This window comes from Alternaria atra (genome assembly GCF_907166805.1).
Source record: "Alternaria atra isolate CS162 genome assembly, contig: 22, whole genome shotgun sequence".
NCBI classification, from domain to species: Eukaryota; Fungi; Ascomycota; class Dothideomycetes; order Pleosporales; family Pleosporaceae; genus Alternaria; species Alternaria atra.
In genome coordinates this window covers 1,446,054-1,470,411 of record NW_025091320.1, presented here as the reverse complement: position 1 = coordinate 1,470,411, position 24,358 = coordinate 1,446,054, and the positions used below count along the sequence as shown (strand labels likewise).

Sequence of the window (24,358 nt, the reverse complement as noted above, 5' to 3'; positions counted from 1 at the left end):
AGGCTATGTGTGCCAAGACATGCCGCATCCGCTAGGCTGCACGTACAATGCGGCCAACCGTTGTGTGCCTCACTCTTCCTGTATCTAAATTGTCGCAGTGCAACATGCGACGATCGTTACCCATGTTACTCTGTCGGGCGACGAATGGCGTTCCTATCGACTCTTGTATAGCCTCGATACGCCGATGATGTGCTACGAGACATTTCATCCACGTTCGACTATAGGCTGAAGAAGCCACAACTGGTCATCAACAATATCCCCCCTTCAGCTCACTCAGGATCCGATTCTTATCCTTTTCGTCGTCGGTGGAGAGATGCTAGACCCACATGCGGTAGCGGCGTAGCATGCTCGATACACTCGCAGCTGAAATTTGGAGTCGTTGCGGAGATTTGCATCGCTGTCGCAGATGGAGAAGAAGATGACGATCGCCAACACTTTGTATCAGGTTTGTTCATCTCGGCCAACAAAGGGAGTAGCTTGATATCTTCTGTAGGATCGATCCTAATCTGAGGTGCCGCATCGGAATGGGAGACTGAGTGTATACACCTCCTTGACGATGATGAAGGTGGTTGAATCTTGAAGAACGCTGGGAAGAGAGCGCGGGCAATCTCGAGCGATAGAACTGAGGACATGCTGATAGAAACTCCTCGTAATGGCGAATTGTCGCGTGGATATCAGGAGCAAGAATTTAGGTTAGAATTGAATGATTGTTGCTATCGCAGAGTGATGATGGGCTTCATTTCCGACGTGAAAAAGCGCAGTTATACCTGACCACACCATTCTCGCGCTGCCTGCGTTCGTTTGCGAGTTGCGAACCGCCCAACCAGAGAAAGACATATCGAGGCGATGTAGTGGCTCAGACGATGCTGCGCAGGCTCACCTTCGCTCACAAGAGCTTCGCTGTAGAAGAGCTCAGGCAGTGGGGTGGTGGTTGGACGCCATTGGCCGGGTCGGACCTGCGATTAGGGGCGCAGTAAAAGTGGAGCCGACGATGAACGATCGTGGCAGTGATGTATGTTGTCAGAGGCTAAGATAACTGCCTCCATTTGTGTTTCTTTCCTGAGTTTGTACCATCTGCTACTCGTGTTTCCATTATGCCGACTGGTAGTTCTATGCCGTCGCAATGAGCGCATTCGTATCCGTCTTATCATAGATGCGCAACTGTTCGAGTATGAGCGCTTGCAGCTCAGACTGCTACCAGAGACGTTGCTGATTCGCGACATACCATCTGAACTATGGCTTGGATTGCATCGGCGCGCAACAACAGCCAAGTCGTTGCTATGGACGAGTAATTGCGCTACTAGTGGTTTTGTCGCATAACTTTTCAGCAACCCTAAAGACACTCCAGACTCGAGCGTAGAGACACATTCTCTCTTCACGCGCATCAATGACTTTTGATCAACTTGAAGATTTCAATGGACGTCTACGAACTGTTGAGATTAGATATGAAAAGAAGCATTGTCCATCGTCATCAGACCCGCTTCACCAAGGTAGCGCCGGGCACGATCTAGCTTACCCGATCCACAGATTCAGGCGCATCTCAAGCTTGAACAAGCTCAACATGCCATTCCTGGAAGGATCGGAGCCAGGATCGTCCAGATGCACTACTAAAATCTACCAATCTTGTTCCCAGAATCGCATTACCATGCCAGATCAACACCAAACTAACATGCACGCTGCGATCATGTCGTCTGTGCAGAACGACTTCTTATCGAAGTTTTACCATGGTGGGCCATACTAACATCGTGGCGCGAACACGTTTCTCTTTTCTCTTTTCGCGAAGGCTCTGTCGACTTGCTGTTAACTATCCTTTCTTTCATCACTGTGTAGTGAGAGACGTACACCATGGCCGTTCCGAACACTTCACGACCCGTATCTTGGTCGGATACAACAGCAGCATCAACGAGACCGCCAAGCCCCGTTAACGTCGAAAAGCTTCCGGAGAGAAGTCGTCAGTCGTCAACGGGGGTAGACTCCAGGCCAGATTCCGATCCAGAGAAAGGACCTCAGCCGGAGCCAAATCAAGACGCAACACCAATCGCTGCTGATGCTTCATCGCAAGATCGCCCTGCAGCTCTCGACTGGGACGGCCCCGACGATCCTCTCAACCCTCACAACTGGAGCGTGGTGTGGAAGTGGTATCAGACATACACGATCTCAGGTATTGCATTCGTGGGGACATTCGCATCATCTATCTTCACACCTGCTATCGAACAAGCAGCGTCAGAATTAGGCTCCATTCAACTCATCGCGACCTTTGCGTACTCCATATATGCCTTGGGACTAGCTTTCGGTGGACCGTTTGCAGCACCTCTAAGCGAGACTTTTGGGCGACGGCCTCTCATCTTCATCAGCTTGCCCATTTTTGCGCTCTTCATCTTGGGTACTGGTTTCGCGCAAAGCATGGCGGGTCTGGTGGTATTGCGGTTCTGGGCTGGATTCTTCGCTGCCCCCAGTCTGAGTATGGGAGCAGGTACGCTGAGCGACATTTGGCCGCCGGAGAAGCGATCTGGTCCCATGTCACTGTATGTCGCAACACCGTTCTTTGGCCCAGCTTTAGGACCGATCCTAGGTGCTGTAGTGACCCAGACACGTGGCTGGCGCTGGACGTCGTGGTTGATACTCTTCTTCACCATCGTTCTTGTCATTGCGCCAGCGCCATTCTTCCGCGAGTCGTATAAACCATTCCTCCTACGTCAGCGCGCAAAGAAACGCAATCTTCCGCTACCGCGATCGCCAACCGAAGGCATGTCATTACCGAAGGTCGTCAGTACATACGCCTCCAAAACCCTCACTCGGCCAATACACATGCTTCTCACCGAGCCGATCGTCGCAACCTTTAACACGTACAGCGCGTTTAATTTTGGCTTGCTGTACGCCTTCTTCGCTGCTTTTCCATACGTCTTCGAAACAGAGTATGGCTTCGACAGCGTTTCTACAGGTCTCACCTTTCTGGGTTTGGGTGTCGGCGTCATCATCGCTACCATTTGTATTGTGTCGTTCAGCAAGCTTTACTACCTGCCTCGTGTGCGGAAAGCGATCGTAGAGAAGATGCCGGCTCCGGCTTTTGCGATATCACGCCTGGCACCTGAGAAGCGACTGCCACTTGCATTCGCTGGCGGTCCTATTCTCACTATCGGCCTGTTCCTCTTTGGCTGGTCCGCAGCCTACCGCGTACATTGGATCGTGCCGACGATTGCTGAAGCCTTCTTTGGAATGGGCAACATGCTTATTTTCATGGCATGCATGATGTACATTACCGACACATACGGGCCACTATACAGCGCCAGTGCTATGGCCTCGAACGCCATACTGCGATATGTACTGGGTGGAACTTTCCCCCTCTTTGCAGTCCAGATGTTTCGGAGACTGGGTCCGCAGTGGGCTTGTACGTTGTTGGGGTGTTTGAGCATTCTCGGTGCGTGTATACCGTTTGTGTTGGCGAAGTATGGTGAGACATTGAGGAGTAGGAGTGGGTACAAAAGAAGCGGGTAGTTGTGAATAGGTCAATACCATATATCCGTCTCCTCCATGCGAACTGATGCGAGTGTTCCTCTTTGCGTTTATTGAGACTATTCATGTCTGCCACGACCTGTCTAGTCGTCCATCCTACGCTACTATCATGTTTGGATTTGCGTCCGCTAACTGGATATCCCATTTCATACGAGGTTCGGTAGCAACTTGCATCCGAACGACGGGGCTTGGGTAACTGCGAGCAGGCCCTTTGATGCTTGTACAAGGAATGTGAGTAATCCAATATATCCCAATTTATGTAGCCTAAATCATCCGCTGGCATTCCAAAGTGAGGTCCTGGATGCTGACATGGCGATGTTGGGGATGGAGGGGGAGGAGGCAAGGAAGTTACTAGGCCTGTTGAGCCGGACGACTGGTGTTGAGTAGATGAGGGGGATGAGTTCGGTATAGCTTTCGTCTGCTGGTGATAATCCTTGATGGGCAACGACTTACTTGTAGTATTCTATATGAACGTAGTATGCCCGGTATACCAGTTTGTCTTGTCGGCATTCAGGTTGCGGTTTTGTGGTTTGTTTCCCACTCAATAAGGCCGGACGTATAGCATCTTCGCCATCTAGCGGTAGACAAGGCGTCGCTTCCTCTTTTGAACCGGCGGCGGATTCTACACCTTTCTTCTCCTCTATATTGCGTCGTAAATCTCGTTCTTGATGTCCGTGGCAACGTTCAATGCGCTGCGGACAGTAGTATCCATAATCTAGAAAGCAGAGTCCTGATGGATGGCATTGCTGACACAACGGCGTCTCCAACGCCTGCCAGACAACCAGTGAGAGGCAAGCCACACCCGGCGATCATCGAGCGCGGACGCATTAAATAAAGACGATGTTCATCATCCGGCGCGTCTATCCTGACTGCATCGGAGGTCCATGTCTCACCGTCCCCACCTCATGCAAAAAAAAAGAAGAAAGCAAAAAGAGCAAAAAGCATAACTTTGACACGAGTGGGGTTCGAACCCACGCACATTTCTGTAGTAGAGATCCAAGCGGGGCTTAAATCTACCGCCTTAGACCACTCGGCCATCGTGTCGAATGGAGAAACTGGACAAAATTTGGCGGGAGATGGTTTATGAGGCGAGGATGACGGAGAGAAGGCGGCTGCATCAAAGATGGGTTTGGAGAAAAGCGTGGGGTTGGATGGTGACTTTTCGAACGGATGCGGGGTTGAACAGGGGCTGTGTTGTCTGCTTCCAACTGGTAGAATGCACCCCAGACCTGAAAGCAACAACATTGTTCTTCAGGAACTCGTCACAGCAAATGCTAGTATCAGACCAAACGAGTGCATTAGTGGGAACTATGCCTGAAGTCATTTCTTATCGTGTAGAGTTGGTAAAAAGGACTAAACTATGTACAGCCCAACTATTACACTCCCAGCCAACCTGCTACATTCCATATGCTACCTCGCTACTAGTTCATACTTCATATGCCACTTTACTACTAGTTCCTACTCCATCTATGCAATCCATCGCTTTCCCAAGCTCTGGGCAGCCTGAGCATCATCGGGGTTGTTCTGCGCGAGGGCGGCAAGGATAGACGCTACATCGTCCTGGCGTTTCTGGATGTTCTGGCGGGCAGCAGCGGCGTCATCAGGGCTGTTCTGCTCAAGTGCTGCGAGAATAGAAGACACGTCGTCCTGACGCTTAGCGACGGCAGGGGCAGTGGCAACGGAAGAGGGGGCAGCCTGCTTAGCGGCCGCGGCGTCATCGGGGTTGTTGGCCTCGAGTGCGGACAAGATCGAAGCCAGGTCGTCTTGACGCTTGGTGGTAGATGAAGGAGATGCCTGCTTAGCAGCGGCGGCGTCGTCAGGGTTGTTGGCCTCGAGAGCAGCGAGGATGGAGTCCAAATCGTCCTGACGGCGGAGCTTGACCTTCATGGCCGAGGCAGCGGCATCAGCGTCTTCGGGGTTGTTCGCGCGAAGAGCTTCGAGAATGGACGCAACATCATCTTGGGGGTTGGCTAAGAATGATTAGAAGAGTTCAACGAGACGCGATTCATAAGATCATCAAAGCTCACCGGCAGCGAAGACGGCGCTGGAGAAAGCAGCGACGGCGACGAAGGCTGTGTAATGCATGTTTGCTATTTGGGAAGTTTGGAAAGAATTTGGTAGTGAGTTAGTTGGATAGAAGAGAAGTGGCCGGCACGAAGATTACAAGATGATAGTACTGATAGAATAGTAGTTGCTCAGTTGACCTTAAGATGGCGTTCAAGAACTAAATACCATGAGCCAGAGTGGTGACGCCAGCGAGACATGATAGCTAAGCTTTGCAGCGTCAGATGTTGAAGCTTGTCTCGAAACCTACCGTAGTTTCACGGTGTTCGTACAATCCGAGTGATAGCACACACCATCCCAATGTTCGAGTGCATTAAATGTCCCGCAGTCTACAAGGGACAGTATGGATGTTTGGTTTCCGATCTTCGATGCTGAGAGGCGAATTGGAGCATTGGGATGTCATGTTTCGGGAACAGCCTCACCATCTGCCCAAACGTAGATCTGAAACGACGCAGCCTCGTTCCCTCCATACGACTTGCGCAGCAGGTCTTGCTTCTTCCGTAACTGTGCCAAGTGTCAAAGGGATGTAACTCCAGACACCGAGATCTTCAGACATGCAACGTGCGGACATTGGATGCGATACAACATGCTGATCTAGCCATAGCTGGCTACAGCAATTTTTTGTGACCACAGCACATTTGACAACCACAGTCCTTTATAGTCCCACAATCTGAGCGATTGCTTATTGCACAAGGTGTATTACGCTCGGATTCTGATCGGGTTCCGATCGTATAAGAGGGTCGTGTGAGAGGCTCATAGTGGTACGTGAAATCCGCGAGCGGTCGAGCGATGTGTTTCAAGGACGTTCGAGCGATACCGACTGCATTTTGATGTAAATATCCTACAGACAATCAGCTAGTACTATGACAGTATTGTCGTGATGTTGCTAACCCATATCTTGTTTCCGCAGCTCCCGCGCCACAGTACGGTTAGTATCACAGCAGCAACAAGAATACCGCAGTCGCGCCTGTTAGCGCACCAGTATTCGTGACTTTGGGCTTGCAATCCAACAAGCTAGGCGAGACTCCAAATATTTGTATCCATGGTTCATCTCCAGCTTACACCCCCGACGGTGGGCCGTACCGAGGCAATCGCGGGGTTCTGGGGTAAGCCATTGACATGTATACCTGCTACGGAAGGTGAGATGGACTATTCAACAGTTACTTAGCATCAAGTCAAAGTTCGATATTGCTGCGGAAGGGTAGGCAGCGTTGAACGTTGACAAGCGTACCAGCTCAAGTCGATTGAAAAGCTTGGCATGACCAAGTTCCAATATCGGACAGCTCGAACAGCAGTAGCTCATCACGGAACGTGGCACGGGCATTGACAAGCTTCGGTATCGTTTATGAGGGTCCAATCGAGTTCATTGAGCTCAACGTCAGTCATCCGCACATGTCATTACCATAGCTAGAGCTTCCGCACGTATGCTTGTGTAAGGAAAGCGAGCCGTGGTGGTAGCTTGCTCTTCAGATTGCTCGTCTAAAGTACATGTTTTACACAATCTGACCGGCCACTAGAGTAGGAAAAGAGGTAGTAGTCGTCCCTATGCACACACCCATCCGCAAGAAAAGTTTTCCACCTTGCGGCACCCCCATACCGTTGACCCCAAATGTCCGGCAGTCCATGCAATGCACACATCTATGCGACGTAGAGGAGCAAGAAGGACATCATGAGCGCGAAAAGACCAGTGGCCTCAGCGAAGGCGAAACCGAGAACGGCGTACTGGAAGAGCTGACCCCTGAGGGAGGGGTTGCGGGCAACACCCTGGATGAGACCACCGAAAACCGTTCCGATACCAACACCGGCACCGGCAAGACCGATGGTAGCGAGACCGGCACCCTGGATCTTAGCGGCAGCGACCATGGCGGCAGCGGTGGACTCGGCGACGATGCCACGCTTCTGGATGACGTTGCGGGCGGCGTTGTTGCGGAAGGCGCTGCGGGCAGCGACGAGGGTGCTCTGCTGGGGCTGGCGGGCTGCGAGATGATGGTCAATGGCTGCTTGATGAGCTTGCAGAGCTCAAACCCAATGGCTTGAGCTGCTGCGGCAGGCGCGAGACATACCAGCGTTGGAGAAGCCGCGGGCGGCCACGCGGGCGGCGCCGAAGGAGCGAGCGATGGCAACCATGGTGATGGTGTTGACGGTCGGAGTGGAGATGAGTTGGAGATGAATTGGTCCTTCAATGGATGGGGAGTGGTGGGAGGAGGATGGAGGAGGTGGATGCAAAAACTCGCTGAAGGGTTGATTAGCCGCCAAGAGTCCGTGCGGGAGCTCACATCGGGTTAGCGTTCCCCGTTTACTCCCGATAACCACTACCTTGCCCACTGTCTTGAAGCCAATTGAACTGGTTTAGACTTGCTATTGAAACTGGAAAACCCTCAAAGATGAGGTACCAAGTCGGAGAATTATCGAGACCTTTCTAGTCTTGCATAGCCCACAATCACCACAAAACCACATTCCTATCGACCGACGCAACCGAGCCGACTATCGACATCATTACGCTCAATATATGTCAAGGGTGATTCTTTGGCTTGATTTCAACCACGAATTCAATCCACATATCGAGGAAAAGATCACAGTGACACTCTCTACTGTGGTTTGACTCTTTTGTCTTGTCTGCATTCCTTCACAATTCATCTGTGTGGCTTGAGTTGACGGGATTACATGCTACAACATATACAGAGCTCCGGCAGACTGTTCTTCCGATCATGTTTGGTAGTTCATTCAAGCAACTATAGTAGATTCAAAGCTTATATCGACGACGTTCATCTATTTCTAAAGTGCAGATAGCCAATGAGAGTTACTATAGATGTAGAGATGAATTGCGTACTACCCCGACACCTAAGATCATAACTACCATGTGATTTCGAGTCTCATTAGCAAGAATCAACATGTGCCCTGAAACGAGTTGAAATCAACGTTCTCAATGACTACATTTGAAATTTGTGATTCTAGGTAACGATCATCGATGTTGAAGAGTCCCAGGTTGAGAACCACTCAGACTGCATGATCACGTCAAATCTGCACAAACGCTCTCTCTCTCACACACAACATGAAGCCAAGACAAATGCATGTAGTGCTCAGATTGCATTGAATGGCGACTGAGCTAATCCCGACGATAAGACTTTTGGTAAACGTGACCCTTTCCCACCTCATTCCCATCCATTCCCATCCATCCCCATCCGTCCCATCAATCTCGGCCGTAACACCCTAACTACATCTCCTTGCATCAACACTTGGTATCGGACTCAAAAGAAAGATTACAATACAGTCAAAGCCCCGAGGGACGATGATAAGAAGTGGTATTCAGACATTAGATGGTCATACAGACCGAGCACAGAGCAGGCGTCGACGCCCCACTCTCATCACAGGGAGATCACAAAGGATGCAACTCGGCCCCTCCCCGCATGCATGAAACAGTCATTAGATAATCAAAGGAAACGCCTCATCAAGAGCCCGTGGTAACTATTCAACCATAGCACTAATGGGCGTGCCAGCGCGGCTCTCGTCCACGAATTCGCTCATCTTCATCTTCTTGTGCCTTGGGCTATCGGCTTCGATCTCGTCAAGTCGCCTCTTCAGGTCGGCTTCTCGCTGCTTGATCTCTTCGAGTTCTTGTCTTAGTGTCGATTCTGTCTGTCGTGCCGACTGCTCGCTCTGTTCGAGTTCGCTAACGCGGTTGCGGAAGAGGTCGTTGATGAGCTCCATCTCTGAGACGCGTGTCTTGAGCGCAGTGTTCTGTGCGGCAAGAGTCTCATACGGGAGAGGAGCTTCGAGATGGGAGCCATTGATCGACGAGGTAGCGGGCGAGGGAGCACGAATACCGAAGCCTGGCAGCGAAGGCGAGTGAAAGTCACCACCATGCAGCGCCTGCTCGAACAGGTGCGACGGTGCGATATTGGAGGGATGGTTAAAGTTCGGTGTGCCGGTACGTGAAATGGGTGATTGCGAGCGGTCAGATAAGCCGGAGGAGATCTTGCCTGATGCGCGGCGGTGCTGGGCGAGGGCTAGCTGGCCATCAGCATCGGGATGGGCGGCAGGAAGACCACCTTGGTCGCTTGTCTAACGCGTGTCAGTCAAGATACTAGTTATAATGCGACTTGCATACCCTCTTGCGTCCACCTGGCCCGCCGGTCTTGACACGGTTGCGGCTCTTGATGACATCGGTCTTGAGTGAGATGGGTCGTGGCCGGCCGTGCAGCTTCAAGAAGAGACCGCAGGCGTTGCAGAGAACAGCGCCCGTTTCATCGCGGCGCCAGAGCGGGGTAGTGCTCGTAGAACAATTCTGACAAGATGGCTAAAGAGGGTCAGCACGAGTATTTGCAATGGTCCCCACCACGACTGAGGCAGAAACCACAGAGGTTGCAGTAACGTGGTTTGGGCGTGGTATTCGGCGCACTGGTTGTCAAGCGGCAAGCTCGACACCAGGCTATCGATAAGATACCGATAGCAAGGTGAGCGCCCTCGGACAAAACACCAACAATATCATAGTTATACGTACCGGAGAACCAGCCTGGCCACCAGCGGTTGCGGGCGCAGAAGTTGCATAAGTCATGCTGAGTCCATTAGAGGGTTTGCTGTTTTCCATGTTAGCGAGTTGAAGAAAAGTGCAAAGCTTGGCGTTTGCGATAAGAGGTCCGGGGAAGGCGACAGCCGCAGCTACCACCAATACGAAAAAGCTCGTTTCTCATAAGTTGCATCCCAGCTATACTGCACCCTAAAGCTTCACACCGATACCTTCTTGATACAATTTCAAAGTAGATTACTACGTATACCTTTAGGGTGTGGAATAGCTGGGGTGCAACTCATAAAAAAAAGGGCCATTTCGTCGATTCAAGTAAAACGTACCTGAGCGGAGACGGGATTTTCTTCTCGGGCGTCTCTTTCCTCGTATTATCATTATCATTACTGTTCATGTTCGCTGCGGGGCAATTCGAAGCAGCTGAAGCTAGCGTGGCTAAAGATGGCAGCATGATCGAGGCATTGCTGCCATGCCGTTGTTGAGTGTATGAAGCCACGGTCGAGCTTGAGGACGGTCGTGATATATCGTGGCCGATCGACGGCAGCTTGTCTTCGAAATTGGCCGTGATTGGCGTCTTGAAGGCTGGCAGGTCGAAAACCTGCAGGATCGAAGGTCTGCGAAACGAATCGTCGACCTGGGGCCGAGGGAGGATAGAGGTAGCCAGTGCGGAAGCCGTGATGGAGTATTAGGGTCGAGAAACGCGTGGCGCTTCTCGATTGTTGCTAATGTACTGGATGGAATGCCTTGTATGTACAACGGGCACGCTTTGATGATACACACCAAAGACGACGCGAACAGGTAGGTAGAGGTTCAAAAGAGTGTGGTATTAAGTAAGTGAGCGACTGTAAAGACCGAAGGACAGAAGGACAACAGCTACAAAACAGCGTTGAAAGAGTGTATCTGTTGAGAGGAACGAGCACGACCAGAGATTGAGCTACAAGGCACGATACATTCTCTGCGCGTTTGTGGATAAGGGGTCTATGCCAGTGCGTATCGACGGCTAGGGGTGCTATCGATAATTGATCCACCCATCTTAATTTAACTACCCAGTAATCTAACCACCTGCATGACCTCAGAACTGCTGCCTCCAAGCGCCCCTCCAGTCCCTTTTGAGCCGGGCCGTTTTACTGCTGTCGTACACGCTTTGGCGTCATGGTCTGAAGTAAAGGATCACCTCTTTAACGATCCAGCCTTTGATCGAGGTAAGTGTAGCACATCTCGCACATTCACCTTCTCCAATGGCAATCACCAAGTCACGCCACACCCTGTCCAGCAGGATCCATGAACAGATATCGTTGAAACGAAACAACCGTCCCGTCAGGCGCGTGATGGTTCACGCAGATTTGGCGCTTATGCTATTGCCCCTGAGGCTCAAATCACACTAGCCCCACAACAGTTATGCGCGTCTGTGCACATGCCTTACACTAGACCAATCACGTCTACCTTGTCTCCAACTTGTGGCTGTCACGTAAATAGAGGGTTCAAGTTGACGGACGGCCGTAGCGCGAACCATGGCGCAGTCTGGAGAAAGGCATGTTCAGGGTCTTCGATCGTGCTTTATCAAGTATCTACCTCCACGGGTGTTGTTGATAAGACCATTTGATCACTTTAATCACTGTAATGGCGTTTGAACGAGCAACGGTGATCACATGGATACATCCCTGCCAACTGCGCGGTGATTGCTGACTATCTACCAAAGGAGAACCAACCTTTCTTGGCTTGCGGCTTCTCCTCCGTCTTTTCCTCAACTGGCGCCTTTTCTGGCTCTGGTTCCTGCACTTGCGGTGCGCGTCCAGGATACTCGACGTAGTTCCACGCCACATCGAGGAAGAGAGGCTTGACTGGTACAGGCTTCAACTTTGGAGGCCATGTAACAAGGTTCTTCAGATCAACCGAGCCCGACGACGGATATTCGTTCAGTCTCTCAACAACGGGAGCCGCATTCGCCAATCCGGCCTTGGACGCGGTCTCTGAGTTTGCGAACAGTTGCGAAAGCGCCACAACACCTCGGTAATGCGAGTTCAGATTCTCCAGGTTGTTCTTGAGCGTTTGTGTCTGTTCTCCTGTTACTTCCATCTTGGGTGCGTTCGAAGTTGAAGGTGATTGGGATCTTGGAGCAGATACGGCTTGGCTTGCCAACGTCAATGCTCGATTGCAAAGCGCCAGTGCTTGTTTTGGTGTCGATAAAAACGCGTACGAGTGCGACAGGTTCAGACACTTTAGCGCCTGGAAATATGCGCGCTGTCCGCCCAGTTCAGAAATGAAGCCGGTATCACGAGCAGCACCCCTTAGGTCCTTGACCGAGTCGATACTTTGCAGGATCGCATCGTACAGAGCGATACGCTCCCGCAAGCGTGCCAGCTTGCGGCCAGTGGGTTCCTCCCGTTCGACCCATTGCTTGCCGTCTTTACGCGGCCGCCGAGGTTTCTGTGGAGGGTTCGCGGGAAACGTGAGACCATCGTCTTTGCCAATAAGCACTCTGTTCCGCCCAACTCTCCAAGATATAAGGTCGTAGTTGACAGCCAGATTCGTGACACGAAGATCTTGCATGCGCGCATCGCCCTCGTCCACACCTTCCTTTTCGAGCTCTTCGATCGCCCTTCGTGTTGCATCAACTGCGTCTTGGCTCGCGATGAGGATATCGTCGTACGCGTTGGCTCGGTCCTTAGGGGATGAGGTGGAAGTCGCAGATTGGTCAAGGGCAGCGGAGGCAGTATCGACAGATGCTAGAGCCTGGCCAATCGCGGCGTCTACTACGTTTGCTGTTCGGCCTCGCCATGTGATCTGGGTATCTGTATGGCTGTTAGCGCAACCTGGCTATGCTGATTCAGCTACTTACGAGACGAAGCGGCTTCCTCTTCCTTCAAGGCTGCCGAGTCAAGCTTCTGCACAGCCTGAACTAGCTCTGCATTATCCTTTGGGAAGTACTTGATCGCAACAGCTGGGACGCCCACCGTACGCGGGATACGACTCTGGTAGGCGGCATAGCGTATGCTTGGGTCGGTGGTACCTGCCATGACATCTTTGAACAGGTCTTTCTTCGTAGCCTTCAGTAAAGAGCTGTAGATGACTCGCGCGGCGGAGTAGTTGTTGAGACACGGGGCCCAGCGCGAAGGCGAGGCGTTCTTGCTCTTGATGCCCTCGGCTTGTTTCTCAAACTCGTGCGCTCCAGCCAGAGTATAGACATATGCCTTTGCCTCAAGCACATCCGTTTCCGATGCCCCACTTGCACTCGTATCGGAGATGAGGTCTACAATCTGCTTTGCATACTGTATAGCTTTGTGTAAGCGCGAAAGGATGTGCTGGCGGGTGGCGCCAGTGATGCTCTTGTCGGCGTTGTCTTCGGAATGAGAGGCCTTTGTGGCCATTGCCTGCGCCCACGCCCGTTCCGAGTTGAGCAGGAGCAGGTGAAGAGCCCTGTCACAGTCAGTTTCTGACATGGAGTTTGCACAGATGGCTCCTACTCATTGCTGCTCTTGATATCCTCTGCCGTCACCGGGGCCTTTGCAGCATATTTGGCGTTCTTGGGTGTTGCCCGCCCGAGCTTCTTGTTCACAATCCGGAGGCGTCGCGACAACTGGCCATGGTAGGTATTGTAGTCGCCTATTAGAAAGGCCGACTCCCGGTAGTCGGTCACAAACTTGGTAATATCCATGGCCGGGTTGCTGGTAGGGGAGTGCAACTGTGGGGATGCGGCTCATGTGGAGGGGCATCAATTGGCGAGCTATCCATGGCCCTGCCAAGCGAATCGGAATCTCAGGTCATTGTCGCGCCGTAAACTTTTCGAGACATCATAGACACCGGGCCCGCCATTGCCACGCGCGTTACCCGTCCTTTCTCTTGTATTCTTTGCTTTAGTCTCCTTCTTCTGAATAGGCACCCTATTTGTTGTTTTCTCCTCCCCCACTGTTCCCTGTAGTCGCCATCGCACAGCTTGGAGGCATGCGCAAATGTGGACAAGCCCCAATACCAACTTCTGCCATTGCCATATCTGACTGTCCCAGTTTATAGAACACTTTATAGCTTCTGGTAATCTGCGCTGGTACCATCTGCACTTCATACAGTCCAGGTGATGCTCGAGCGTGCTTCGACATGCCTCGAATCCGGCGGACGCCAGCTCTTCCGTGCTCCGAAGCCATGTCTACGCAGTCGGCGCACAATACACTCAACCCTTTGGCACCACGGTGCAAGCGATCTCAGTCTCCCGACCTGGTTGACCGCAACCCCGATTTTCGAAAACACAGGTGGTGACGTGGATGATGGAGCGGCGAAGAAAGCTAGTACGGACGAAAAAAGTCAGGACTGTGTGTTGCTCGACTTTCTGTACCCAGAGAAGACGCTTGCGCTCCTTAAAAGGTCATCCGTCAAACGACTCAATACACTAGAGACAAGGCGACGGCAGCCGTATGCGATTGGAGTTCGCCATTTCTCGACAATACGAACGCAACCCCCGCACTACGAGGCACAATTAGATGGGGACGTGGTGGAACAGGCCAAAAAGGAGGCAGCAAAGCTACTGCGAGACTCGGATGCATACGTGGAGCTGCAAAAGTTTCTGAGATCGCCACGACCTGGGGAGCAGGAGTTGGCGTGGCAGCTGTACACTGCTATTCCCGAGGACCGTCTGGCAGGTCAAAGAAGAATGCGATGTGATCTCCTCAAATATCTCGTCCAGGACGGTGAGCCTGCAGTACCGGAGCGAGTTCTCCAGGTGTTTGGTGAGCTTCGACCAGCCGCTCGCCGGTTATCATCATACAGGGCAGCTATCAAAGCATACATTGCACTAGGAATGGTTGGGCCAGCAATCCAGCTGCTGGACGAGCTCGCCCATCCTACGAATCACCACAAGAGTCTTAATATAATGCGTAGCGGCATAGACGTCATCCTTCATCGGCTCGTTCTCGACGAGCAGTGGGATCTTGCTTTTCGTGTCTTCAGGACATTCCGACGGCAGACGCATGCAATCCGTGGCATGGCTACATACAAGGCGATATGCTACGGAGATACGCTTCCAGAGATATGGGGTGAGGTGGCAGGATTGCCAGAACTGCCGGAGCATTTCCAGTCTTTCTTACGGTATGTCGGGGAGTCTCAACCCGAACTCAAGTCTTCGCAGCCATTAGAGCGTGACTTGGCCTGCTTCGTCATGACCTTCGTACCCCACGTAATGGATCGTGTCTTGAACACTAAAGAACTCGACGAAGATTTCGTTTGGGATTACTTCATTAGACTCTTTGACGACCTCCACGCTCTACAACTCCCCACTTCAGCTTGCTATGAGTATGCTATCAAACAGCTACTGAATCTCCCACGTTACCAACAGTACAATAACCAGCGAAAGATTCCGCTCGAGCTATATAGAAGATACCGACAGTTGTACCTCGACCAGACCGAACCCACTTCTGAAGCAAGACCATCGGCGAACTTGATAAGGAACCTGATCTATCAACACTCTACGCAAGGTGGCTTGGGGCGCGTTCAAGAACATTTACAAGATCTACGCGCTTGGTACCCCAATCAGCCGCTACAGCCCGGGCTTCTTAAGCACTTGATTCGGACATATGCGGATGCTGGTCACGCGGAGAGGGTGCACGAATATGTCGATGAGCTTAGGTCATCTTACAAAGACGAAGCGACCATCGAGGTTCTGTCATCACTCCTCTATGTGTACGCACGAAGGGCAGATGTCGCCGGCACGATTACGCAATTCAAACGCATACACGAAGAGTTTCAAATGACTCCCGATACCGCCTGCTGGAACATTTTACTGCTTGCCTACGTCCGCGCCGAAGATCTCGATGGCGCTCTCGAATGCTTTAACAATTGCTTAGACTATGGCGTTGTACCAGATGTGAACACGTTTGGGCCTCTGCTCGACTTCTGTGCTCATAGAGGCGATGTTGAGGCTTTTGAGACACTATTCTCGAAGGCCAAGCAGATGGGGATACAACTCGACATGGATGTTCGTGCAAGAGCGGGCTATGTTGAAGCATTTATGAACGCTGGGGACGAAGAAGGCGCCGAAGCAATTGCCCAAGGCATGCTTAGTAGTTGGAAGGCAGGGAGACTCCACGGAGAACCTCTCACACACACCTGGAATCTGCTGATCCAACAGCGCGCTCTAGACCGCGACTTGGCGGGTAGCAGAGAGCAATACAAACAAATGGTCCAAAACAACATCCCTCTGAACAGCTGGACTTATGGCAGTCTGATGCGAGCATTAGTCGAAGTAAAGCAAACCAATGCGGCTTACAAACTGTTGAGAGTTACAATGCCGGAACAAGGATTTCGGGTTCACGCACTACACTACGCTATAGTCATGACGGGCTTCCTGAGGGAGGGGCAGTATGCCCATGCGGTTAAAGCTTACGAAAGGATGAAGGAACGCAAGGTCCCGCAAACAGAGAGCTCTCGCCAAGCCTCAATACAAGTGCTTGGTTTGGCTGATCGTCGAAAGCTTGAAAAGAGAGGAGCCAAACATCCAAACTACAAACTCCTCAGGGTCGAGGAGGCTCTTGAAGAAATGCTTGCCTCCAGTACAGCTCGGGAGATCGCTCATCGACAACCTGCACACGAACGATCGACTGATGTACACGACCCTGGTGCTCTTCCACAATCCTACTACGGCCTTATGATATCGTTGTACAGCGCTCGATCAGCGTACAAAACCTGCAAGAAGCTTTTCCAAAAGGCTGAAGCATTAGCACCAGACTCCGCGAACTACACAACACCGTTGACCCTTACCACGTCAATAATGGAGGCCCATCTCAAGGCTGGCGACCACGCCGAAGTGGCTAAATGTTGGGAATTGGCACACGCTTCAGCCGCAAATCTCACAAAGACCTTCCACCAAGCCGTGCACCAACCCGCCGCCGTCTCTAATAACCCTGAAACCTCCGACCCTACTGAACACGAGTCCCTTATCGACCCCTTGGTTCAACAACGCTTTCAAGAATCACGCATATCAAACAATCGTCGCAATATCCTCACTAAGCCTGCCCGCATCTACATTCGTAGTCTGCTCGCCCAATCTGAGGATCCCAACGCCTTGCAACAAGCACAGCACACTATCCGCGACCTTCTCGTCAACGGTTTCACGATCGATACTCTCATCTGGAACGAGTTTATCCAGCAACTCGTTCTCCACGATCGCCTAATTGATGCCTTCACCATTTGCGAAGCATACCTCATGCCACGCTTCCCCGGTTGGCGCGAGCTCATCCCCAACTACATCCGCAATGATCGCAAGGGCTTCCAGTGGATGGAGCTTCGCCACCACGAAATCAAGAAGTCAAGCGTACTTCCGCGGTACAAGACTATGGTCTTGCTAGCTAAGGCCTATGGCCAGGTGAAGAGTGACGAGAGGAACGGCATAGGATATGATGCCGATGCGGAGGCTTGGATGGCAGAGATTCTTGAACGTAGCGCGCCATTGACTGTCAGGGCTCTTGATACGATGCCCAGGACATTCGATCAGTTACAGGAGAGGTACTTCAATGGTGTTTTGTAGGTGGATGATGTATATATGTACAATATGTAGTATATTACGACATGGATGAACTTCATGTAAAAGCTCTTAGCAGGTATGTGAAACTTCGCAACAGCTGACCCACTTTCATCACAAATACACATGCGGCTCAAGCTTTGTGCATGTCGTTTACGCTCCATCGTCCTTTTACCTGATCTACATGATAACAGATGTGTGGCTTGGAAAATCTGATACACTGCTTTCTCTCGCACTTCGGCAGTGTCTAGTGATGGTGGCAATATCGCTATGCAGTATCCTTTCTCTCTGAGACAACACGCACGACTCTTGAAAGTCGATCTTCAAAGTTGATGAGGGCAGTCGTAAGTTCTGGGTACATGGCTAGACGGGCCGAAGGAAGGATGAGGATGGTAACGATGGTCTTTCCGACCGTTCTCTTCCTTATAGACATTGGCTGGTAGTATTCAGTCATGCGATGATGAAACCCGAGGCGCGAGACTAAAAGTCACGTCGCACGCGACGTCAGAGTTTAGTGGTACACACAGAATACACGAGAGCGGTAGTGCGAATTCTGAGACGGCGAGTATATTCATATAGAATTGAACGTTATGCTACATGTTACGGAAGGAAACAGGTATTCTAATGACATGTTGCTGTGTACAGCTTCGTTTCTGGTTACTATCGGCATCGAAATGTATGACTGAAGCAGCCAAAGTGATATAGTGTCTGAGAATAAACAATTCTTATGTGTCCATTTCATCCTCCATGTCCAAAAATTCTTCCCAGGCTTCGTTTGGTACGTCGTCCATGCAGTTGTCGAATGGGCCAGATTGCGTTTCGTGTTCTGCTTGCAACGTGGTGCTTTGCGGGTTGTCGATATGTGCGGTTGTCGATGCGGTTGACGATACGTTGGCATCGTAGTCTATGGCTCCATGGGAAAGGAGAAGGTCGACAATACCATCATGTTTCTTAGATTTTGCATAACCCAATGCGGTCTGATATTGAGACCAACAGGTTGTAGATCTGTGGTTTACAGCGATGTCCTTATGCTGAAGAAATAATCTTACTGCCTCTGCTTGGCCGTTCTCAGCAGCCACCATCAGTGGGCTCCTTGTGAATCCGTCCTTTGAGTTCACGTCGATATTCTTGTTGCCTAGCAGAACTCTCATCATATCGCAATCCCCCTTCTCAGCAGCCTTATGTAAAAGAGTCCTTCTCGGCCAATATGGTCCCTTTGAATTTGGATTTTTAAACCCTGGATGTTTGAAAAACCTCTGAAGCACAGTCTCTTTGGTGATTGGGGCATTCATTGGCGGAACATCAAGCGAGAGACTTCGGTCCGCGTCAGTCGACTCCCAGTGTTCGAGAAGTGAGGAAGCAGTTTCCCAGTGTCCATTAAAGCATGCATAATGCAAAGGTGTTGCTTCGCCCTTGTCTTGAGAGTTTATATCAACACTCGGATAGCGGATCAACTGCTCTACGATCGCTGTGCGTCCTTTCGAAGCAGCTATGTGTATTGCTTGTTCGCCCCATTTGTTGGGCAGGCTTTTGTCGATGCGATGGCAGCCGAGCAAGACTTCCATGACTTTTGTCCGTCCGACAGCAGCCGCTAGATGTATGGCAGAATAGACACCCCCGAGGTTTCCATCGACTTCTGGATCATCCAATAGTGTGGCCACGAGTAATGCGTGTCCTGTTCGTATCGCAAATTTTAGTTTTGTCGAGGCGTGACGTTCTGTGAAATTGTTGCCCAAGCGTGCAATGTATGCATCGACGATCTGGATATTACCCGATCGTGCCAAATAGCGCTCTATTTCCTTCGCCAAAGCAGGGAGCTCTTCTTGGGCCATGCGTTCCAGGAAAGGCTCTACGGCTTCAGGTCTGTTGCTTAAAATAGCCTCGTGTATCGGCAATCGACCACGGTCGTTCTTCGCATTAACATTTGCTCCTCTTAGAAGCAGACATTCGACTGCCCCTGCTTGACCAGCTCTAGCAGCGCAATGGAGCGCAGTGGAATGATCATCCGCTCTTGTCTCAACTGTTAAGCCTGCATCTAGGAAGGTTTTCAGTCTAGTCAAATTGCCTGATGCAGCTACTTGCATGAAGTTCGACTCGCTATATAGCTGTGAAGAACCGAGTTTATCAGACGACAGGTGCGATGACTGCGGCGACGAGGTTGTCTTCCCGCTCTTCTTGACCGCACTACCCAGCAATGCAGCACCATGGAATTTAGCCTGATGCCTTCTGAGGTTGTCCTTGCGATTCGACGTGAATATACATTCCTCGACGTGACAACGATACTGTTCGTTACCAGCACGATGTCGAGCTTTGACATGACGACCGAGGTCTAGGCGGAGTGCAAATCCTTTTTGACACGTTTCGCAACGAAAGGGCTTGGTATGTGTTTTCAAATGTCGACTTACATGCGTTAGCCCCTATGAAGTGTATTATAACATGCCGACCTACTTCAATTTTCCTTGTGTATCTGCCTGTTTCGAGCAGAGATGGCACAGAAGCTTATCGAAAGTCATTCTGATATCTGTGATATATCGGCAATAGGTGCTCGGCCTGTATATATCTAAGATCTGCGGCTCTGGCTACGAGTCCGGCTTCTAGGTTACTAGTCCAGATGTGGTAGCGGCTAATGCTTGTTGGAGACTACCTCAGAAAGGGCACACAGGGTATACGCCATTGGCTTCGTAGGATGTATGGCTCACCCCCAGCCAAGCTAGAGATTTCAGCACCCTCATAGGCTTATAGCTAACCGCTCACCCCAAGTCGCAAGCTTATCGGATGCATATTGTTCCCATCAACAACTCATTCTTTGCTATCTCAACTGATTTGTAGTAACCTTGTAACACCCACTCCCCCAGACCTCTACGAAAGTCACTGCCTTCAGTAGGCTAGTCATTACAATACCACAATGTCTCGACGATTTCTCAGAAGCTCCTCTGAACGCGACCCCGACAACAAATCTCGTTGCAACGATTCTCCAGCCTCTGGAGCAGACCATGAAGAAAACCACCAGGAGTTTGGGTAAGCCAGGATTTTTTTTTAACATCATGCAGGTATGCCTCCCAAAGTGAGGGACCGTCAGCATCTGCACCAGGCACCACCGGATCTATCGTGTTCTTGCATCAGCCAATCCCGGAACACCCGTACACCCTCCTACCACAGCAGGTGGAATGGGCCAATAGAAATCTCTTGCTGGGACAAGCAGGATACGATGTGGGTCTTCAATACCCCTGTCAAATCAATAACTGGAACGACAACGCTTCCAACTTTAATCAGCTGGGAGAATCAACCTTCGGTACTACATCCTACGACGCCTCACTCGACCTCTCAAACGGAGGGTTCGATGTAGGACTTGATTTCCAGCTGGCTACAACATGGGGTTTTGACCACACTTATGGCCATGGTCAGCCGATGATGCCTACCATGCATGGAGGCCAGCTTGTCCCGGCATCCTATCCTACTCTAGCCCCAGCCGGTCTAACTGCTCCAACCATCACTACAAACACGGGCTCTATCCGCTGTCCCCAAGGCTGTATCGAGACGTTCGGTCGTGGCGGAGAGTTGCGCCGCCACATGAAAAAGCATGAAACACCTCGCTACAAATGTCCTATCTACAACTGTCCTATGACCTTCTACCGTAAGGACAAGCTGCGTGACCACGCTCAGAAAGGACACAAGGGTCGCGATTCCCTGAACATCCGTTGATTCGCTACGACCAATAGCATACTATTTTGCGGAGGACATGCTTGGCGGTGTTACTGTAGAAGAGGGACGCTGTATTTTTGCATTACTGCGTTCGCCATGCCGTTTCTCGAGTTGCTGCAATCTACCTGTCTTTACAGTCGCTGTATTCAATCATTACGGTCATTACCGCTGGCGTTTGTTTCTTGTTCTTTCCTGCGGAAGTCGCTCGTTAGTAGTCAATTGAATAGTCCCTCATAAGTCTGTCGTTCCCTTTGCCATCGTTACAGTGGTCTTCATCCTCAACGCCCTCAAAGAGCCTCATTGTAGGATCCAAAGTGCTCAGGTGCTGGTGAGCCGTGGCGGAGACTAAGCAACAAGCCATGCATATCGAAGGGCACATTCGTCCAATTAGCTAGGGGAAGCTGCGGTTATGGTGGTCCTCCATATGCAGCCACGCTGTCTTTCCTGTTTCAAGGGGCACGCACATCCAATGACAGTACGACGCGAAGTGAGGCGCATGTTGAGCTGGCGGGGCGAGGGGCACGGCGGCATCGAAGCTATGCTGCGGTCTGTCTTGGAGTCCACGTATCTGTATTGGAATTACGATTAGTTCGTGAAAACATGCAGATAGCAAGACACTATCGGCATATAGCTGCACAGATGCAGCAGACGCATGCGCGTGGCGTGTACGATGCAGCTGGAGAGGTCACCTGGCTAGCTGGGCTGGGTAGCTGCACCTGAGGCAGGCTGAGGTACCATGCAAAGGCTGCCAATCAGGCAAGTCCGAGGGCACAATGTAGGCACTAGAGTAGAATGACCATTGTTGATCCGTAGGTGGAATTGACGCGTCTCCAGCTGGTTTACGTGCTCCCCTAGCCGCAACCAAAAAACACGCTAGAAGCTAGGCTAACCTAAAAAGATCAACGTATGCGGGTGCTTTCCAGCCCCATCGCGCGCGCCTTCCAGCCCTTCCGCGATTCGTATCTCAATCGCATCAGGAGGACCGTGTTCACGACTCTGACCATGTCTGGATGGCGGAGAAAATTCCAAAGTCGCGTTTCTCATCAACGCGATCGGCATTCTCACTCATCGACCCGAGCACATCCTTGTTCCACCGCCAGATCGACCGCCACGCCTACTTGACCAGCGGCTTTCGCACCCACGTCGCGATATCCTATGTCTGGGGCGAATGGCGAGATAATGCATCGGATAAGCTTCCCAGCTGGACGGCGCTCCAGCAGCGGCTGACTTCTCTTCTTGGGGAGCGTGCATCTCCGGGTATCAAGGCTATCACGGGGAAGACCACTCGTTGTTGGTTGGACTGCATGTGTATTGATCAAGAGTCCAGCGAGGATAAGTCATATTGGATACCGCGGATGGATGAGATCTACTATGAGGCTCGATGTACGATTCTACTTCTACGGGTTCCTGGACTGGATCTTAGTCCGCTGATGGAAGTAAAGAAGCTCATGTCTTGCCCCTTGTCTGGACCGCTGAAGCCCAGAGACATTGCGCAAATGGTCCCGCATAGTTGTCTTCTTTGCCAGTCGTGTACATCGCTGCCGCTGCTCGACCCGGAGCTTGAGGCATCCGCGCTCAATGCGTTGAAGATCTTGTGCCATGCCACATGGCGCGAGAGAGCCTGGATCTTACAGGAGATATTGCTTAGCCAGAATTACTTACTCACTTGGGACGACAGTGGCGAGTGGCTCTCCCTTAGTGATACCGCTGTAATTGCCGCGCTCATTTTCCGTCGCAATCTCGAAGAGCAGTGGCTTGACGAGTTTGCGTCCTGGTGCCGTAGATTGTGGTATCTTCGGCAGAACTACGATGAGGCCCAGACTTACGAGCTATGCGATGCGAATGTGCTACAGCTAGCTTCTACGCTTAGCGCAACGGTGCCTTCGGACAAGTATTACGCTCTGTGTGGCATGTTGCGACTCAAGCATGTCAAGCCAAATCCGAATCATAGTGCGGACGAAGCGCTTGGGGTGATTGTAGGTGCTCTGGTTCAAGAAGGCCGAATGAGCTGGCTGTATGCTGTTCCACCAACTCTCAGATTCCCCATGGCACTCCGAGATGGAAACATGGCTCCATTCGTTCTGATACGGCTTGAAGATCGTTTCAAGCCCAACAAGAAGCATAAAGCCCACATCCAGTCTGAAGGGCTTACTTTCGAGGCTATACGGGTTGGGCGTGTTACTCAAGTGATGCCGCTCTCCCAAGTCTTCGGGTCAGCATTCACTCATTTACGCGAGACGCGCGACTTTGATTTCCCCGAAAGCATAGCGTACTGTCATCGCGTGCCAGATATCATACGAAGACTTTCCCCTGATCTAGTCGAACCACTTCTCCTTGAACCGACTTTTGGGAGTATATGCAAAGCTCTCCAAACGACACATTCGGTCAAGTCGGAGGCTCGAAAGGGCTGGCTATGCGTCATGTTTCTCAGCTTCATTGACGAGCCTCTCATCCAAGAGATGTGCGAAGGGGCTGCCGAGGAAGACGTGCAGATTGTGAGATCAGCGGCTGCATCACTTCAGCAGCATTTGAAGAAGATACGTGATCTCTTCAGTGTCTTACTTTGGACTAAAGAGGGCACAAACAAGAACCCTGTAGTCGTAAGTGTAGCACTCTCAGGATGTCCGCTTGATGCTCACACCTTCTCCTTGAACGGTGAGCCGGACTCATTGTTTGCGGCATGTCTTCCAGATCAAGCAGATGCCTATGCCGAGTTTTGTGGACCGTTATTTCTATTGAACGTACGGGATACCATTGGTCCTCGACCTTCCAAACTGCTTACCACGCCGTTCTGGCGAAAGCAATCTCTTTCGTCAAATGCAAGACTACTTCGTTTCAAATATCGAGGAAGCGATGATGTGTCGTAAAACCTTGATGCAGTATTTCGAATTTATCATAAAAGGACATACATGAGAGTTCAGAAGCACAAAAAATACGAAACAAAATAAAACCCGCCGCCAATCCAACCTACTTTGCATTTCTTATTACTTCATCGCCGTTTGATTTAGAAACGCCCCATTCATGCGCGTTTTCTCACATTCCTCCTCGTTGTA

General features: G+C 51.2%; 9 protein-coding genes across 9 annotated transcripts; 4 read left to right on the top strand and 5 right to left on the bottom strand.

Moving 5' to 3' along the window:
• Positions 1–1,845: 1,845 nt before the first annotated feature.
• On the top strand, positions 1,846–3,495 carry ALTATR162_LOCUS3258 (uncharacterized protein; the record flags this gene model as incomplete). The annotated part of the gene is made up of 1 exon (XM_043310864.1): positions 1,846–3,495. One exon carries the CDS (start codon positions 1,846–1,848, stop codon positions 3,493–3,495), a length of 1,650 nt encoding a protein of 549 aa, XP_043166799.1.
• Positions 3,496–4,980: 1,485 nt separating this feature from the next.
• On the bottom strand, positions 4,981–5,598 carry ALTATR162_LOCUS3257 (uncharacterized protein; the record flags this gene model as incomplete). Its single annotated transcript, XM_043310863.1, has 2 exons — positions 4,981–5,483; positions 5,541–5,598. 2 exons carry the CDS (start codon positions 5,596–5,598, stop codon positions 4,981–4,983), a joined length of 561 nt encoding a protein of 186 aa, XP_043166798.1.
• A 1,617-nt stretch (positions 5,599–7,215) lies between these two features.
• On the bottom strand, positions 7,216–7,704 carry ALTATR162_LOCUS3256 (uncharacterized protein; the record flags this gene model as incomplete). The annotated part of the gene is made up of 2 exons (XM_043310862.1): positions 7,216–7,553; positions 7,641–7,704. The coding sequence occupies 2 exons, from the start codon at positions 7,702–7,704 to the stop codon at positions 7,216–7,218; spliced, it is 402 nt and encodes a 133-aa protein (XP_043166797.1).
• Positions 7,705–9,042: 1,338 nt separating this feature from the next.
• ALTATR162_LOCUS3255 (uncharacterized protein) lies at positions 9,043–10,165 on the bottom strand (the record flags this gene model as incomplete). The annotated part of the gene is made up of 3 exons (XM_043310861.1): positions 9,043–9,639; positions 9,686–9,874; positions 10,079–10,165. The coding sequence occupies 3 exons, from the start codon at positions 10,163–10,165 to the stop codon at positions 9,043–9,045; spliced, it is 873 nt and encodes a 290-aa protein (XP_043166796.1).
• A 1,620-nt stretch (positions 10,166–11,785) lies between these two features.
• Positions 11,786–13,754, bottom strand: ALTATR162_LOCUS3254 (uncharacterized protein; the record flags this gene model as incomplete). The annotated part of the gene is made up of 3 exons (XM_043310860.1): positions 11,786–12,891; positions 12,939–13,516; positions 13,564–13,754. 3 exons carry the CDS (start codon positions 13,752–13,754, stop codon positions 11,786–11,788), a joined length of 1,875 nt encoding a protein of 624 aa, XP_043166795.1.
• A 417-nt stretch (positions 13,755–14,171) lies between these two features.
• Positions 14,172–17,609, top strand: ALTATR162_LOCUS3253 (uncharacterized protein; the record flags this gene model as incomplete). The annotated part of the gene is made up of 1 exon (XM_043310859.1): positions 14,172–17,609. The coding sequence occupies one exon, from the start codon at positions 14,172–14,174 to the stop codon at positions 17,607–17,609; it is 3,438 nt and encodes a 1,145-aa protein (XP_043166794.1).
• Positions 17,610–18,328: 719 nt separating this feature from the next.
• On the bottom strand, positions 18,329–20,116 carry ALTATR162_LOCUS3252 (uncharacterized protein; the record flags this gene model as incomplete). Its single annotated transcript, XM_043310858.1, has 2 exons — positions 18,329–20,003; positions 20,052–20,116. 2 exons carry the CDS (start codon positions 20,114–20,116, stop codon positions 18,329–18,331), a joined length of 1,740 nt encoding a protein of 579 aa, XP_043166793.1.
• A 392-nt stretch (positions 20,117–20,508) lies between these two features.
• ALTATR162_LOCUS3251 (uncharacterized protein) lies at positions 20,509–21,305 on the top strand (the record flags this gene model as incomplete). The annotated part of the gene is made up of 2 exons (XM_043310857.1): positions 20,509–20,621; positions 20,654–21,305. 2 exons carry the CDS (start codon positions 20,509–20,511, stop codon positions 21,303–21,305), a joined length of 765 nt encoding a protein of 254 aa, XP_043166792.1.
• Positions 21,306–22,315: 1,010 nt separating this feature from the next.
• On the top strand, positions 22,316–24,172 carry ALTATR162_LOCUS3250 (uncharacterized protein; the record flags this gene model as incomplete). The annotated part of the gene is made up of 1 exon (XM_043310856.1): positions 22,316–24,172. One exon carries the CDS (start codon positions 22,316–22,318, stop codon positions 24,170–24,172), a length of 1,857 nt encoding a protein of 618 aa, XP_043166791.1.
• Positions 24,173–24,358: the final 186 nt, after the last annotated feature.